The sequence below is a fragment of the Protopterus annectens genome, chromosome 15.part0, assembly GCF_019279795.1.
Source record: "Protopterus annectens isolate FY-2018-M chromosome 15.part0, PAN1.0, whole genome shotgun sequence".
Classification (NCBI taxonomy): Eukaryota; Metazoa; Chordata; order Ceratodontiformes; family Protopteridae; genus Protopterus; species Protopterus annectens.
The window spans coordinates 262,748,786-262,767,721 of record NC_056749.1 but is presented as its reverse complement, the minus strand read 5'-3'; the positions used below and the strand labels follow the sequence as shown (position 1 = coordinate 262,767,721).

The following is an 18,936-nucleotide window of genomic DNA, read 5'->3' as shown; positions in this document are numbered from 1 at the left end:
CCCCTCTTAAGACAGTTCCTCAGAGGGGCTAAGAATCTAAAACCCCCAAGGAAATAACCAATACCTGCTTGGGATCTCAGTTTCATTCTAGAAAAGCTGACCTTGCCTCCTTTTGAAGTACGAGCACGCCAAACCTCTCACGTGGAGCAGTGCACGGCCAACCAAACAATTCAAATCACACAACGGCCAGCAAGTGATGTTCCAAAAAGTATTTTATTGATGAAGTACACACAGGATATAAAAATATATCCTGCTCCAGACCGGTTTCGGTTCCCCTTCTTCAGTGGAGCAAAGGCAAATGGATAAAAAGCCAACAACAGCACCTGATACCATTTATAGTATCAGTCAAATCAATCATCCAATCAAAATGCAACCTGTTAGACTGAATGAGACCAGCACCCCATATAGTGATCTTCAGATCTGTGAAAACACCAAATAATGTGTGAACACATTCAAAAAAAACCAAAGTCATAAACATACATAAACAAATAAAAATAGTATATGAAAAAAACTTTCATAGTGGCATGCCTAAATACAAAAACAAAAAACATACCTAAATAAAAAAATAAAAAAATAAAAAAACTAAATATGATGTTAAGGAGCATCAATCAGACCAAATGACCCGTGTCAGATCTTATATGTATGGAACAAGAAAATTATTTATATATTGGATGATCAGCAAGAATAATATGAATGGCCTACATCAGTACAACATATATATGTTATTAATATAGTGGTTTTATGCAGGATCATATGTATCTTAAGAGTAGAAAGATATGTATCAATATAAATATACTATAGGTGATCATTGATGCCCGGGGGGAATAATGCACCCAGATGTACAATCCAATATTTCTCTTTGTGTCAAAATATTTTCCCAACCTTGTTGATGGCTCCTATCACCAACAATCCGATCAATAATAGTGAACTTAAATTTTGCCGTGGGATGTTTAACTGTATGTAAATAAAGAGCATTGGTTGTTTTCTTGTTTCTAATATTACTCCTGTGTTCCCCAATTCTAATTTTGAGAGGCCGAGAAGTCTTGCCCACATAAAATGCAGAACATTGACAAGTGGCAAGATATATCACCCAACTCATTGAACAGTTCCCAAAAAATTTTAGGTCATAGACCTTACTAGTATTGGCGCTGCTAAAAGATTTGGTTTTGTTAATATCCGAACAGGACATACAATGTCCACAAGGAAAGGTACCTATCAGTTCTTTGCCCATAATAGTGAGCTGTTTGTACCGTGCCCCTCCACTACCATGATGTTTGAAATGTGAAAAAATGGAACTTAAAGTTTTGCCCTTTCTATAAGAAAATTGACAACGTGTCCCAAGATGTTGTCTAAGAATATCATTAGCCATCAAGATATTCCAATTTCTGTCCACCACTCCTCTGATAATCTGATTATTCCTGCCATATGTAGTAACCAGTCTCAAGACCTCATCATCTTTTTGGTCTTTTTGATGGTCCTGGTATTGTAAAAGCTGGTCCCTAGTTTGTTTATCAGAACAATATTTTGCAGATTTTATATCAAAAACAGAATACCCTCTGTCATAGAATCTATTTGCAAGATCCGAACTGGCTATCTCATAATCCTCCTGACTGGAATTAATTCTTTTGATACGGCAAAATTGAGATTTGGGGATGTTCCGGACAGTGTGGCAGGGATGCATGCTTGAGGCATGTAGCAATGTATTATATTCAGGATATTTCCTGTATATTTTAGTGCCTGGTGTATTGTCAGGCTTCCTATATACACTAACATCCAAAAATTCAATATTGGACCTGCTGCTATTGATAGTGAATTCAATGCCCCAAAGATTGCTATTAAGATAATCCACAAATTCTTTGAGATATTCCGCCCGCCACACCATCCAACAATCATCAAGATATCTGCGCCAGATGTCCATTTCTACAATGTAAATATTGTCAGATGTATCATAAATTAGGTATTCCTCCAAGTAAGCCATGAACAAATCTGCATATATAGGGGCAAAAGATGCCCCCATAGCAGTGCCTTGTAACTGCCAATAGCATTCACCTTGAAAAAAGAATACGTTTTTATTCAAGACATGCTCACACATGCAGATCAAAAGTGTATTAAATCCCGGTCGATATAGATTTGATTTATCAAGCCAGTATTGTAATGCTTGGAGACCTGCCCAATGAGGGATGCTGGTGTATAGTGATTTTACATCCAATGTGCAAAGTAGCCAATTGGGTTCAAGTTCCATCTCTGCTATGATTTGTAAAAATTGTGTGGTATCCTTGATTCTAGCTCTTACATGAATGAGCAATGGTTTTAAATATTCGGTCAAAAAAGCTGAGAGTGGTTCAGTTAAAGAACCATAACCAGACACAATAGGACGGCCAGGTGGGGAGGATTTATGTATTTTCGGCAGTAAGTAAAGTATCTGTTAGGATCCTTTACTGTCAAATGTTTAACAATAGTGTTGGACAAAATACCATTCTCAACTGCACTACTCAGGAACTCATCAATCTCCATTTTGAAAGTAGTGGTCGGATCAATGTCCATTTTCATATAACATTTGTTGTCAGATAACTGTCGTAATCCTTCCTGTGTGTAGTAATCCATATCCAAAACTACTGCCCCACCTTTATCAGCCTTAACAATTGCAATATCATTGTTTCTTAGTTCCTCAAGTGCCTGTCTTTCAGTCTGCTGAATGTTGTCTGGAAGAATATTAAAGCCATAAGGTGGAAAGTGTAGGTCCCTAAGTACAGCCTGTTGAAAAGCTGTGACATGCATATTGGCAGGAGGTTGGAATGTAGATTTAAGAAACCTAAAATCAGTAGATCTTTGAGCTGTGTTATTTATCTTATCTGAAAAGAATATCTTTAGGTTTAAACAACGGCAAAATTCCAAAACATCATTTACTGTTTGATATTGATCACAAAAGAAACCAGGTCCATACCCTAAGCCTTTATTGAGTATTTTTTCTTGTTCCAATGTTAGTTCAACCTTAGACAAATTAAGCACATTGTGGAAAGTAGTTTCATCTATTTTAGAAAAGCTTGAACTATTCCATCCATTGATTCCAAATCTGAACCTATTGCGGTGTTTCCTCCCCCCGCGTCTTTTCTTCTTACCCCATCTACATTCCAACCTCCTGCCAATATGCATGTCACAGCTTTTCAACAGGCTGTACTTAGGGACCTACACTTTCCACCTTATGGCTTTAATATTCTTCCAGACAACATTCAGCAGACTGAAAGACAGGCACTTGAGGAACTAAGAAACAACAATGATATTGCAATTGTTAAGGCTGATAAAGGTGGGGCAGTAGTTGTTTTGGATATGGATTACTACACACAGGAAGGATTACGACAGTTATCTGACAACAAATGTTATATGAAAATGGACATTGATCCGACCACTACTTTCAAAATTGAGATTGATGAGTTCCTGAGTAGTGCAGTTGAGAATGGTATTTTGTCCAACACTATTGTTAAACATTTGACAGTAAAGGATCCTAACAAACAGATACTTTACTTACTGCCGAAAATACATAAATCCTTGACCTCCCCACCTGGCCGTCCTATTGTGTCTGGTTATGGTTCTTTAACTGAACCACTCTCAGCTTTTTTGACCGAATATTTAAAACCATTGCTCATTCATGTAAGAGCTAGAATCAAGGATACCACACAATTTTTACTAATCATAGCAGAGATGGAACTTGAACCCAATTGGCTACTTTGCACATTGGATGTAAAATCACTATACACCAGCATCCCTCATTGGGCAGGTCTCCAAGCATTACAATACTGGCTTGATAAATCAAATCTGTATCGACCGGGATTTAATACACTTTTGATCTGCATGTGTGAGCATGTCTTGAATAAAAACGTATTCTTTTTTCAAGGTGAATGCTATTGGCAGTTACAAGGCACTGCTATGGGGGCATCTTTTGCCCCTATATATGCAGATTTGTTCATGGCCTACTTGGAGGAATACCTAATTTATGATACATCTCACAATATTTACATTGTAGAAATGGACATCTGGCGCAGATATCTTGATGATTGTTGGATGGTGTGGCGGGCGGATGCGGAATATCTCAAAGAATTTGTGGATTATCTTAATAGCAATCTTTGGGGCATTGAATTTACTATCAATAGCAGCAGGTCCAATATTGAATTTTTGGATGTTAGTGTATATAGGAAGCCTGATAATACACTAGACACTAAAATATACAGGAAATATCATGAATACAATACATTGCTACATGCCTCAAGCATGCATCCCCGCCACACTGTCCGGAACATCCCTAAATCTCAATTTTGCCATATCAAAAGAATTAATTCCAGTCAGGAGGATTATGAGATAGCCAGTTCGGATCTTGCAAATAGATTCTATGACAGAGGGTATTCTGTTTTTGATATAAAATCTGCAAAATATTGGTCTGATAAACAAACTAGGGACCAGCTTTTACAATATCAGGACCATCAGAAAAACCAAAAAGGTGATGAGGTCTTGAGACTGGTTACTACATATGGCAGGAATAATCAGATTATCAGAGGAGTGGTGGACAGAAATTGGAATATCTTGATGGCTAATGATATTCTTAGACAACATCTTGGGACACGTTGTCAATTTTCTTATAGAAAGGGCAAAACTTTAAGTTCCATTTTTTCACATTTCAAACATCATGGTAGTGGAGGGGCACGGTACAAACAGCTCACTATTATGGGCAAAGAACTGATAGGTACCTTTCCTTGTGGACATTGTATGTCCTGTTCGGATATTAACAAAATCAAATCTTTTAGCAGCGCCAATACTAGTAAGGTCTATGACCTAAAATTTTTTGGGAACTGTTCAATGAGTTGGGTGATGTATCTTGCCACTTGTCAATGTTCTGCATTTTATGTGGGCAAGACTTCTCGGCCTCTCAAAATTAGAATTGGGGAACACAGGAGTAATATTAGAAACAAGAAAACAACCAATGCTCTTTATTTACATACAGTTAAACATCCCACGGCAAAATTTAAGTTCACTATTATTGATCGGATTGTTGGTGATAGGAGCCATCAACAAGGTTGGGAAAACATTTTGACACAGAGAGAAATATTGGATTGTACATCTGGGTGCATTATTCCCCCCCGGGCATCAATGATCACCTATAGTATATTTATATTGATACATATCTTTCTACTCTTAAGATACATATGATCCTGCATAAAACCACTATATTAATAACATGTATATGTTGTACTGATGTAGGCCATTCATATTATTCTTGCTGATCATCCAATATATAAATAATTTTCTTGTTCCATACATATAAGATCTGACACTGGTCATTTGGTCTGATTGATGTTCCTTAACATCATATTTAGTTTTTTTATTTTTTTATTTAGGTATGTTTTTTGTTTTTTTATTTAGGCATGCCACTATGAAAGTTTTTTTCATATACTATTTTTATTTGTTTATGTATGTTTATGACTTTGGTTTTTTTTGAATGTGTTCACACATTATTTGGTGTTTTCACAGATCTGAAGATCACTATATGGGGTGCTGGTCTCATTCAGTCTAACAGGTTGCATTTTGATTGGATGATTGATTTGACTGATACTATAAATGGTATCAGGTGCTGTTGTTGGCTTTTTATCCATTTGTCTTTGCTCCACTGAAGAAGGGGAACCGAAACCGGTCTGGAGCAGGATATATTTTTATATCCTATGTGTACTTCATCAATAAAATACTTTTTGGAACATCACTTGCTGGCCGTTGTGTGATTTGACTTGCCTCCTTTTGAGCCAGCTGCCTCATCAGATTTGCAATATTTGTCCTGGAAAACAGCTTTCCTTCTGGCTATTACCTCAGCTCGTAGGGTATCGGAACTACAAGCTCTCATGGCTGTTCTGCCATTTATCTTCCATCACGACAGAGTTTCCTTACGAACCAACCCGTCCTTTATGCCAAAAGTGGTATCCAGGGTAGCTTTGAATCAGGCTATACACTTACCTACCTTTTATCCTAATCCTAAAAACAAAGTGGAGAGATTACTACATTCCTTGGACATCCACAGACAACTGCGTTATTATTTAGACAGAACAAAGCCTTTCAGAAAATCAGAACCGCTCTGTGTCCTATGCTATAGGAGCTCAAGGAAAGCCAATTTCCAAACAGACAATCTCAACATGGATAGCCCACTGCATACGCTTTTGCTATTCTTTTCATGGTAAAACTGTAACTACAGGCATCAGATCTCACTCCACAAGGGCCACGGCTACCTCTGCAACTTTTCTCAGAGGAATTCCTGCCAAAGATATTTTGGAAGAAGCCACTTGGAGTTCTGTGCATACCTTCTCCAAGCACTACCACCTTCCATTATACTCCAAATCTAGAGCGGGCTTTGCCACTGCAGTCTTGCAGGGCATTCTGGCTCCTCCTAGTTCCACCTAGTGCCTACCACCACTTTCTTAGCTTTGGGATTCTACCCATCTGTTATGACTGCAGCTGTATGCACGATGAACATAGTACAGTTTTGTACCTACCGTAAATGTAGATGTTCGAGTGCTAATACAGCTGCAGTCCAGGTTTCCTCCTCCTTCCCTCTTGGGACAGGCCTATTGGCTAACACCTCCTCATGCAACCTGATTGGGGTATTCATTCTTGATGTATTTGCTTGCACTACTGTATTTTGATTATATGGCATTGCTTTATTACACAAATTTATGTATTGCCTTCCTTCTGGGGGCATCTGACATCTGGGGCAAGAAAAACTGAAGAAAATGGCATCGGCTGGTTCTTTTATACCTCTGTCGCACTGACGTCAGGGAAGAAGCGACTACAACCGACGCCGGACCAAGACTTTGGAATTCGGCCGACCAAGGACCCGCCTGACGGCAGGAGAACCCATCTGTTATGACTGCAGCTGTATTAGCACTCTAACGTCTACATTTATGGTAGGTACAAAACTGTACTTTCTATTGCTTGTTCATCTAGCTGTTACAGGTAAGTGACCTGTTGGGGTTCTTTTTTGCTGAACTTTTTTATTGTTGCTTGTGGGGTTTCACGTCATCTCAGAAGGGTCAGTGCCAGTGAGAGAAAAAGATTTCCCATAGAGTGCCGTGACCAGTGTCCCTTTTGCTTAGGTGCCTCTCACGACCATATGTCTTGTTCCATTTGTCAGGCTTTTGTACCAAAAACTTTCATAGTAGATTATCTCCTTTGGTGCTCTGTCTGGAACATCAGCATCTTAAGCTGCTTGCGAAAGACACTATTGAAAGTACTTCCTTCTGTGAGGGACAGCAGTCACTGAAGGCGGCCAAGAAGCCTAGGCTTTTCCCTAGGTGATTGAATGCCTGGAAGTTTGACTGGCTTTGTTGGCTTAGTGTGCTGCGACTGGGCTGGAGGCTGGTGAGCAAACTTTAAGCACGTCCGAGGAGGTTTTGCAGACATCTACTTTGGATGGTTCAGGGGGAACCACAGCTTATAATCTGAGGGGCCTAGGGGTGTGCCTCAAATTTTAGTCATAAAGTCTCTCCTACCATCATTGATTGAAGTCCTGGGGCACGGCCTTGCAAATTTTATAAGGTAGACATCCCACTGAAGGAAAACAGATTAAACATGTTTCTCCTGCTCTTAAGGATCCACAGAGTGAATGGGCAGGCCTTCACTCAGGGTTTGTTTAGTGCTTTGATGACATTGAAACCTCAGGACGTTTCTATTCCAGACCCACTTGGTCCTCTATTCCCCTTAAAAGACCCTGGGAACAGGATTCCTTTGAGGAGGAACTGGATTTGGATGATGAAACCCTTGCTTATTCTTAAATTCTCTCCTTTGGACTGTGTATCCGAGGAAGAGGTATCTACCATTCTTCGTACTCTCTTTGAAGAGATTTCATTTGGGGACACAATCTCAAGAATGATGGAGTTCTTTAAATGGGATTGTGCTGAGGTTTCTAAGTTGCTTAAGAGACACTATGAGGTGATGCAGATAGATTCTGCTAAACCTTCTGCTCTTCCTCCTGGTTTTGGCTGCCTTGTTGGATACATTTTCTTAATGCTTCCAAGGCTCCAGACTCTCGCAGCCTTCTGCTCCCAAGAAACCTGATAGATTCTGTAAGATGCCGGAGTACTGTAAATATTTGTAGAATTGTCCTGCTGACTCTGAGGCTGTAGCTTTTGACAAACCCTTTCAGTTGCTTCCTTCTCCCAAGTTGCTGCCCTCTGATAAAAATAGCAGGACCATGGGAAGGGTAGACTGTTTGCACTTCTGCTGCTTTGGCTTTTAGGACGGTTAATTATCAACCCCCCATATGTCTAGGTATTTCTTGGCTCTCCTTTCCCAGGCTTGTCAGGTCATTTCTGATCTTCCAGACTGAGGGTAAATCTTCTGGTAAATCTTCTGCTCCATACCTGTTGGGGACTTCCTCCTAGGTGGCTCTCATCATTCCATCAAGAGTAGGTGTCTTTCTATTCTCATGTTGTAGTATTCATACTGTGGGGATTCTATGCCTCAGGCGACCCAAATGTCGAGACCTATACAAAAGCTTTCAGCTTTTTTGTTGTAGGTACGTGGGACGTCGCACGTAAGGTCATAAACCAATGACCTTAAATGTCACATCTGCACGCACAGAACTCAGAACTTTTCTGCAGCAATTGAACATCAGATCGATCGCATCACTTCTCTTTATCAAGACGTCTAAAGCTAAGTACCCCATTGGGGATTTCTTATCGATATTGTTGCTTGAAGCTTGGTTAGCTGCCTTTTACTTAAGCCGATGAAACTAAGAAAGGTAAATGTCGATGCAGATGTCGAGTTCTGCATGAAGATATCCACGATCATTGCATCTTCTGTCTAGTCCGGGAACAAGACAATACTTTCCTGTGCCATCTGGCAGTCATTCGCTCCTAAAACTCTTACAAGCTGCTTGGCTGCCCTTAACCTGTATTTAGAAAATCATACACTTAAACTAGCCCTTAGGATGGATCCGGAATCGGCAGAACCAGTAGAACCACAAAAGAAAAAGACCAAAGTTTCACTGCCTGCCATCACTGCCTCTGTCGTCAGATGCTCCACCATCTGCTGATGTAGGGGTTGAGGGACACCCGCTAGAGCCGTCCGCTTGTACTGCCTCTCTCGAGGAAGCTGTACTCGAAGCATTGCCTGGCACGTCTGCGGATATAACTCAGATGTCTGTTGTTCCTTATGAGGGGGAACCACGTTCTACTGGACACCATTCTGGATCTCACTAGCCTGAGGCTTCTTCAGTCACTAAGACCCTAGAGCCTAGGCGTACCCAGTCTCCAAAAACTACTCCTCCTAAAAGAAAGCAGAATACGGTAAGCATTTATCTACCCTACCCGATCAACTGGACTGGCAGCCCTTTATTCAATCCCTGATACAAGCCTTCATGGCCGTAAGGCCTACACCATCCTCAACCCCCTCCCTTCCTTTACTCAGTCCTAGGCCTACTTCTGCTGCTTCAATCCTTCTTAACCCCCAGGAAGAAGAGGCCCTCTTACCTTGTTCAACGGAGTCCATCTCCTATGCTTTACAAATAGCCTCACCCCTGGAATAATGTCCTCCAGATGAGGATTCTTTTGAAGGAGACTCTTCTGCAGAGGACATTACATTTGGGGAACCTGTCACTAAGATGAAGGAATACTTCAAATGGGTTTCTTCCCAAATGTCAGAAACTCGAAAAATATATTTTGAATTGTTGCCATAGCTGTGGCTCCAGATAATCTAGGTTGCTCTTTTCCTCTTCTGTGTTACCTTCTGATGAAGACAGTAAATTTATAGATAGGCTGGGCAAAAAAACATATACCTCCTCTACCCTGGCCTTCAGAACTATTAACTGTCAGACTCGTATGGTTAAATTTGCCTTGGACTTGGTTACCCAAGAAAGTACTCTTCTCAGTTCCCCTGCCTGACTCTCCTAACAAAACTGAAGTAGCATCTGAGCTATCCGTGGCATCCCAGGTGGCCAGGCAAGCTATAAGATGCAGCTATGCAGCAGAAGTCTCTGCCTGATCAGCTGCAACTGCATCAGTTATGCATAGATACTCCTGGCTTAGACTCCAACCGCTGCCAGAGGATTTTAAGTAAAAAAATCCTAGATGACCCTCTTAACAATAACCTCCTATTTGGAAAGAAATCTGCAGAGCTTTTTAAAGATCTGCAGGAGAAAAGCAAAGCGCTCCAGGACATTAAACACCTGCTGGTCTCACCCATACCCCAAGTTCTACAGAAAATATCCTGCAAAGGCATCCTATGTCAGAAGGGCTCCTTCTATGGTCCCCCTTCCTCTAGTAGGCATAGGAAAGGGACTAGGGGACAAACTTCTTTAAGGACTACCTCTTTTCAACCAGCCCAAAGACTGTCCTTTCAGGACAGAAATAATGGCAACAGTGTGTGACTGCCTTGCCCTACTCCCCTGGTTTTCTCTCTCTTTTACTGTGCCCCTCTGGAAAGAAATCTTGTCAGACAGCTAGGTGCTGGCAATAGTGGAAAACTGATATTTCCTATCCCATCTGAAAATATAACCCTCAGGGCATTCCATTTTCTCCCAAAAATCAACTGCACCTAATACCACACATTATCCAGAACCTACAGGCTCAAGGCACCATAGAAGTTGACCCATAAGGGCAAGAAGTAAAAGGCTTCTACGCCAGACTTTTCCTAGTTACAAAAAAGGATGGACCATGGAGACCACTTCTGGATTTATCCGTCCTAAATCTTTGTCTAAAAGGCCCCTCTTTCAAAATGCTCTCTACAGACCCTGCTTCCACCACAAACTTTCATGACCACTTTGGACCGAAAGGAGGCTTACCTCCACATCCCCATACACCCAAACCACAGGAAATTATTGCTGTTTGTTGGGCTTTACTCTCATTTTCAATTTACTGCCTTGCCCTTTGATTTGTCCACTGCGCCAAGGGTTTTCACAAAATGCCTAGCTCCCACCATAGCATTGTGCAGGACCAAGGGCATACAGATCTTATTCATACCTGGTTCTAGTAGAACAGAAAGAGATCCTCAAAAAGCATCTCAAGATGTTCTTCGTGTTTCACTGTTGCAGTCATCACCTGTGGGTTATCCCTGCTGTGGTAGCCCTCAGCCGGCCCGAATACGAGAGTCATTTTTTCTGCGTCAGCTGCTGTCGCCTGTAGTCTGTCAAGTCGTCAGTGCTATAAAGCAAGGCAGCTGATGCCATTACACCAGTCTTCCTTGTCATGGAGCCTGTAGCAGAAGCAGGTTGCGAGTGTGCCGGTCGGTCGCTACCAGTGTATGAATTCCAGCTGAAAACTTCTAAAGCCAAGTCCCCCATTGGGGATCCTTTTTTCGTGCACTAACAGATGTCTTACCTGTGGAAAGCAGATCCACACCAAGACTTTCATTCATACTGCGTTACTTGTTTAGGCCCAGACCACAACGTCTATCATTGCTGGTTCTGTACCCTCTTTAACGCGAGTACCATTCGCTCTAGAGCTGTTATTGTAGACTGGTATTTTTGTCTTCCATCTTTCCATTCTGAAATAACATCAGTCAGCGAACAATCCTTGGACATTCTGAAAAACTACAGAGATGAAGATAGAGACGGACTACACAAGGCTAAGCTTTCCGACGGCTCTAACGCTAAACACGTGGTCAGTTCTCCGGAGTTCAGTGAGGTGCTTTAGCAGCCCCTGATTCCCGATTTGATATCTACGCAGGCCTCTACCAAGACCCTTTTGGAGTCCAGTATGCCATAGAAATCTTCGTCTTCTGAGTCTTTCGCTGTCTCTGCCTCTGATTCTGGAGCTGTGATGCAGGCGCACCGTCTTCCGAGGAAGCCTCTCGCACTATCGAATCTAGACAAAAACCTTACGTCTTTTCATCCGACTACCATTTCTCTCAGACCTGATATTCTAAGGCCTAGAAGCCAGGCCACCCATAGAAAATATGCCTCTAGCCAACATCTTGCTCCTGCTCCACCATCCCAAGCCCAAATTCTTAAAATGGCGGAGGATCTCATTTCTCTTATCAGGGGTAGTCAGGCCACAACTTCTACAAGGAAAAGACGCCCTTCCCAGAAATTGACAACATGATTCTGAGGAATCTGACTATTCAGATTTTGAAAAGGGACAACAATCTCGGACTGCTTATGAGGATGTCCTTCAAGGATGCATCTGCAGTCATCACATATGGGTTGTCCTGCCTCAGGCAGCCCTTCGGTCGGCCGGATTCCGAAGTCTGGGTCTAACGTCGGCTGATGTCGCCCTTTCCCCGACGTCAGAGTGCCTGGGGTATAAAAGCGTCAGCCGACGCCATCTTCCTCAGTCGTTCTTGCCGCGTGGTGCCCGAAGCAGAAGCAGTTCGCAAGTGCCGGTCGGCCAGCTCCTGTAATTCAGCTACCGAAGACTTCAAAAGCTAAGTACCCCGTTGGGGACTCTTTCTTGCCTCAGCCGATGTCAGATAAAGTTAATTGCTTAACTTGTGGGAAACAAATACCTCATAAGGATTTCCACTCTTACTGCCTCCCCTGCCTAGGCCCAGACCACGACGTCTCGGCCTGTTCAGCCTGTGATTCCTTCAACCAACGCACTCTTAGACGTCGGGCGGAGTTTGCAGAGGAATTTTTTGGGGCTAGTTTTTCATACAATATGCCGTCGGAGACTCCGACTTCACATTTAACAAAGAAACGGAAGGACAAGGACCGACACACGCGGGCCGCGGTTTCAGCTGAAACCACGGCCAGGCCTACCGCGAGTGTCTCTGCTGAAACAGAGTCCTTGGTACTTCCGACCCCCGAAACCGCTCAACTGACAACCTCGGCCCCAGAGGCCCCTGCTGAGTCGGTTATTGAATTTCCGTCAAACTGGTGTCTTGGAAACCTCCGACACCATTCCTCTAGACAAAACTACACCAGCACGTGGTGCAGCTAGGCCTCCTGCATCCATGTCCATAAAGGCATTCACCAGGGCTAAAGCTGCTAAACATACAAAGCTATGCCTCCCAGGGTTATTCCTCAGGGATCCACTACAAGTTCACAGATTCTAACTTTAGCAGAGGACCTTATTTCCTTAATTAGGGGCTCTCAACCCCCTCCCGACTGGGGCTCTCAACCCCCTCTAGACAAAAGGCCCAGGGTTGAGCCCTCTGATCCCCACTCCTCAGAGGAGGCCTCTGATGGCTCTGCTCTTTCGGACTACCAGGAGGAGGCTTTTTCGGCCTACGAGGATTCTGATGCAGAGGAATCAATCCCCTCGGCCTCCCCTCCTGAAGAACTATCCTTTGGGGAGACCCTTCACACTGTGAGAGCATTTCAAATGGCAGGGCCAGGAATTCTCTGATTCCAGGAAAAGATTAAGAACTTTTCTGCATTTACCTCAGCATAGACCTTTGGCTATTCCTCCTGTTTTGAATGTCATTGATGATCTGTACTCTGAGTCTAGCATAACCCCTGACACTCTTCCTCCCGCCCCTGTCAAACCCGATAGGTACTACAGGGTCCCGGACTCTAATCTTTTTCTTTACAAGGCCCACTCTGCTGATCCAGAAACTATTTCCCAGGGCCCTAAAGGGGTTGCAGCTGCCACTACTAAAAATCCACTCCCCTCTGAAAGGGAGTCCAGGGCTTTAGAGAGATGGGGTAAAAAAGTGTATACTTCTGCTACTCTTTCTATGAGGGCATTAAATTGTCAATTTCATATGATACAGTACCAAAAGTATTTGTTAGATGAATTGCACAAGAAACTGTCTTCACCTGAACCCCTAGATCGCAAATCACTTCAGGATGTGGTACATAACTCCCAGCAGGTTAGCAACCATTTCTTAGTGTGGTTATGATGCATTGGAAGCTTCTTGTAGGTCAGCTATGACAGGTGCAGTCATACGTAGGCATGCTTGGCTGAAGGAACAATCTCTGCCGGACCATGGTAAAGCTAAACTTCTGGATGCTCCACTGGAAAAGCAAAAGTTATTTGGCTCCACTGCTCAGGAGGTCTTAAAGAAATTTGAGGAAAAGACAAAATCTGTACAAACAGTCAAAGATTTTCTACAAATCCAACCACCAAGATTCAGCAGAAATTGGCCTACCAAGAATTGGTCCTTTCCGGACGCAGAAAGATTTCAGAGAGGCAAGAACAGGCGTACCAGAGGTAGAGGGCAAGCTAGAGGCTCCTATAGAGGACGTCAATGGCAGCCTCCCAACCAGAGAGGTAGTGCAGAACCTACAGCTGCTGCACAAGGACAGACTCAATGACTTTGCTTTGACTCCGCCAACCAGGGCTCAATTAGAAGCACCTTTGGGCGGAAAGCTTTCTTTATTCTCAGAAAATTGGCACAGTATTACAAGAGACAAATGGACACTGCAAATAGACAAAGGATACAGGTTCCATTTTCACACATTGCCAAAAAGAAAATGCATGCCAGACCTGCCACCAAATCAAAGGGCAGAGGCTTTGAAACAAAACTCCAACTTAATGCAAATGAAAGCTATAGAAAGGGTTCCTCTTACAGAACAAGGCCAAGGATTTTATTCCAGACTATTCCTTGTTCAAAGAAAAGAAAATCAATGGAGGCCTATTCTCGACTTGTCCGCACTGAATACTTATCTCATTGTGCCCAAATTCAAAATGCTGACTCAGCAACTCCTTCCTATGCTGGGCAAGGGGTCTTGGCTGGTGACTCTAGACCTTAAGGAGGCATACCTGCATGTCCCTATCAGACAAAGTTGCAGAAGACACCTCGGATTTCTTGCAGGTTCAGAGCATTATCAGTTCTCAGCATTGCCCTTTGGCTTATCTACTGCGCCCAGAGTATTCACTAAATGCCTGGCATCAGTAATTGCACACTGCAGACTTCAGGGGATTCAAATATACCCATATCTGGACGACTGCCTTATACAAGCGAGCAGCCAACAAACTTTGGTAAAGGACTTGAATTATGCCATCCACCTACTGCAGGCCTTGGGATATACAGTCAACATTCACAAATCAAGACTTGTTCCATCCCAAAGAATAACTTTTCTGGGTGCGGATCTAGACACAACCACCCAAATGGCTTTTCTCACAGAAGAAAAACAGACAACTACCGGATTACTTCAAGAATCTGACAAGACAAACTCACCTGACTGCAAGGAAAATCCTGCAGGCCCTGGGTTACATGGCATCTTGCATTCTTCTGATTCCACAAGCAAGGCTAAGGAGTTTATGGACTCAGCACAGTCACAGCTTAGAAACTTTGATCCCACTCATTCCATGCCTCCAAAAGGAATTTCTGTGGTGGGTTCAAGCAAGCCAGTCAAACAGGGGTCTGCCTTTCAGCAAGCCAGTAGCCAGCCAAACCATTACAAAGGACGCTTCAGACCACGGTTGGGGAGCACACATGGAGGGCAGATGTATTCAAGGACTATGGTCACAAAAGGAGCTACGCATGCACATAAACCAAAAGGAAATGCTGGCAGTGATACATGCAATCGAGGCCTTCAAACTCTTTCTGCATCAAGGCCACCTGCTAATAAGGACAGACAACACCACAGTTATGTGGTACATAAACAAGCAAGGAGGCACCCATTCCTACCCTCTTTGCAGACTGGCAATGAATCTATGGGAACTTTCCTTGAAACTCAATATAGAGCTGCAATCCCAGTTTGTGCCAGGAAAAGACAATATACTGGCGGACAGCTTAAGCAGAAATATCATGGATGCACACGAATGGATGCTGCACCCAGACATCTTCCTACAGATAACACAATCATGGGGAAGGCCAGACATAGATCTTTTTGCCTCCCCCCACAATCAGCTGAAGAAATTCTGCTCAAGGACATACCACCCACAAGCTTGGAAAGTGGACGCCCTATCTTTCAGCTGGAGAACTCTAACAGTGTATGCATTTCCACCTCTTCCATTAATGACCAAGGTCTTACTGAAGATCAGGACAGAGCAGCCAAAAGTGATTCTGATAGCTCCGGACTGGCCAAGACAGCACTGGTACCCACTGTTAAAGAGCATGTCACGCATGAAACCATGGCCTCTTCCTCAATGGCCACTTCTCCTGACACAGCACAATTACAAAACTCTGCATTCCAACCTGAAAACCTTGCAACTAACAGCCTGGATAATACCTTGACTCCTCTTCAGGATAACCTATCCAAGAGAGTGAAGTTTATCATCATGGAAGCTCGTTGGCCTTCCACAAGAAAGGCATATTCAGCAAAATGGAAAAGATTTCACACTTGGAGCACCACAAAGGGCCTAGATGCGACAGTGATGAACATGGCACATATCCTGGAATACTTGGCAGAAATGCTCCACAATGGCCTGTCTTACTCTTCCATTAAAATTCATGCTTCAGCAATTTCAGCAGAGTACAATACTGATCCACCTGTCTTTTCTCATCCTCTCCTAAGATAGTTTCTAAGAGGAATTAAAAACATCAATCCTCCAAAGAAACCTCCAGTGCCTACTTGGGACCTTAACTTCGTGTTGGAAAAACTAACTCTGCCTCCCTTTGAACCAGCAGCATTTGCAGAACTACAGTTCCTGTCTTGGAAGACCGCCTTCCTTCTGGCCATAACCTCAGCAAGAAGAGTATCTGAGTTACAGGCCCTCATGGCAGTACAGCCATTTCTTATTTTTCATCAGGACAGAGTCTCATTGAGAACCAATCCTTCATTTATGCCAAAGGTGGTATCCAGGGTCTCATTAAACCAAGCTATTCACCTGCCTACCTTCTTTCCAAATCCACAAAAAGGGGAGAAACTTCTGCACACCCTGGACGTACACAGACAGTTGCGCTACTACTTGGACAGAACTAAAAGCTACAGAAAAACTGACCAGCTGTTGGTAGCATATGCTGCTGGTGCACAAGGAAAAGCAATTTCCAAACGGACAATTTCAAAATGGATAGGGAATTTCATTCGTTTTTGTTCCTTTCATGGAAAAACTGTGCCAGCTAACATTAGACCTCATTCCACCAGAGCCACAGCCTTCTTAAGAGGGGTGGCTACCAAGGACATTTTAGAAGCTGCTACATGGAGCTCCGTGCATACATTTTCCAAACATTACAATTTACCTTTATATTCCAGATCCAGAGCAGGCTTTGCTACGGCAGTCCTGCAGGGCATTTTAGCTACACCATCCTTTACATAGATCCTCCACCCCCAGATTGGCTATGGTGTTCTACCCATATGTGATGACTGCAGATGCATCCTTGAAGGACATAGTACAGTTTTGTACCTACCATAAATGTAGATGTCCGATAGGGCTAGCTGGGGTTAAATTTAGCCTTTGTTTGAGGGCACCTGGCATCTGGGGCAAGAAACACTGAGGAAGATGGCGTCTGCTGACGCTTTTATACCCCAGGCGCTCTGACGTCGGGAAAAGGGCGACATCAGCCGACGCCGGACCCAGACTTTGGAATCCGGCCGACCGAAGGGCTGCCTGAGGCAGGACAACCCATATGTGATGACTGCAGATGTATACCTATCGGACATCTACATTTATGGTAGGTACAAAACTGTACTATTCAGATGTAGAGGAATCCACTTCTTCTGCCACCCCACCAGAAGAACTTTCCTTTGGGGAAACCCTTCACACCCTCCGGGCACATTTCTAATGGGAATCTCAGGATTTCCCCCAGTCTAAGAAAAGACTTGGAGAGATGTTCTTCGTGTTTCACTGTTGCAGTCATCACATTTGGGTTATCTGCCTGCAGGTAGCCTTCAGCCCGCCTGAATACCAGTCTTGGGATTTCTGCGTCGGATGCTGTTGCTTCTTACATGTCTGGTCGTCAGGATATAAAACATGCAGCCGACGCCATCAGTCTTTCTTGCTGTGTAGTGCCCGAAGCAGAAGCAGTTCGCAAGTGCCGGTCGGCCAACTACTGAAATTTTCGTATTCAAGTTTCAGACCTGATTGGGGATCCTTTTTTCTTGCTCTAACCGATGTCAGTAAAAATTGTCTTGCCTGTGGAAAGCCAATGCCTCATAGAGATTTTCATTCTTACTGCGTCACCTGTTTAGGCCCAGCCCACGACGTCCCTCACGGTCTTTTTTGTGCCTTGTTCAACACCTGAATTATCCATCGTCAGGCAATTTTTGTAGCTAAATACTTTAGCTCTTCATCTCCATACTCTGAAATGGCATCGGTAAGCCATCAGACTACCGATCTTCCGAAAAAACGTAAGGATTTAGACAGACCGCATAGGTCCAAAACTCAGACGCTACCGTTAAGCTAGTCGCCAGTCCGCCAGTACTCTGGGGCTTTCGCAGCCCCTGATGCCCGTTTTTACAGATTCGCAGGCCTCTACTGAGACCCATTCGGAGACCAGTATGCTGCGAGTTGCTTCTTCGACTATGGAACTTGTGAATGTCTCTACCTTGGATGGGTCTGGAGCCGCTATGTAGGCACTTTTTCCTGAGACTTATCCTTAACTCCCCCCAATCTGACTGGATGCATTTCCGCTGGGAAAGTCAGGACTACTCTGTCCAAAAAGAGACTCCAGGGACTTTAGACCTGCCTCAGCACAGGTCTTTAGCCTACCAATTTTCATATTAAACTGACAACTTAATTTTAAGGCAAAAATACTGAATTTCTCAGGCTTAAAGTTTGCAGTATGCCTAGGAAACAGACAACCAAAGCGCTTTCTCAGGCCCACAGGCCTGAAAAACAAATGATTAGAATGGCTGAAGACCTTATTACCTTAATTAGGGGAAGCCAGCCTTCCCCCTCAGATACATAGAACTGATTTTCCTTCTGATGAAGAGTCTGATGTCTCTGTTCCTTCCGACTACCAGGACATACCCTTATCTACTTATGAGGATTCTAATGCAGAGGATTCCATTCCCTCTGTTTCCCCTCCAGAAGATTTTTCTTTTGGTGAAACCCTGCATACCCTTGTGGAGCATTTCCACTGGGAAAGTCAGGACTACTCGGTCCAAAACGAGACTCCAGGGAATTTTTAGACCTG

General features: G+C 43.4%; 1 protein-coding gene across 1 annotated transcript in view; it reads left to right on the top strand.

Moving 5' to 3' along the window:
- OGT (O-linked N-acetylglucosamine (GlcNAc) transferase) overlaps positions 1-18,936 on the top strand; it is a 2,411,396-nt gene that overhangs the window by 888,792 nt on the left and 1,503,668 nt on the right. Inside the window, exon 8 of the mRNA XM_044057256.1 lies at positions 3,224-3,457. Coding sequence (XP_043913191.1) covers positions 3,224-3,457 — 234 coding nt within the window. The remainder of the gene's footprint in view (positions 1-3,223; positions 3,458-18,936) is intronic.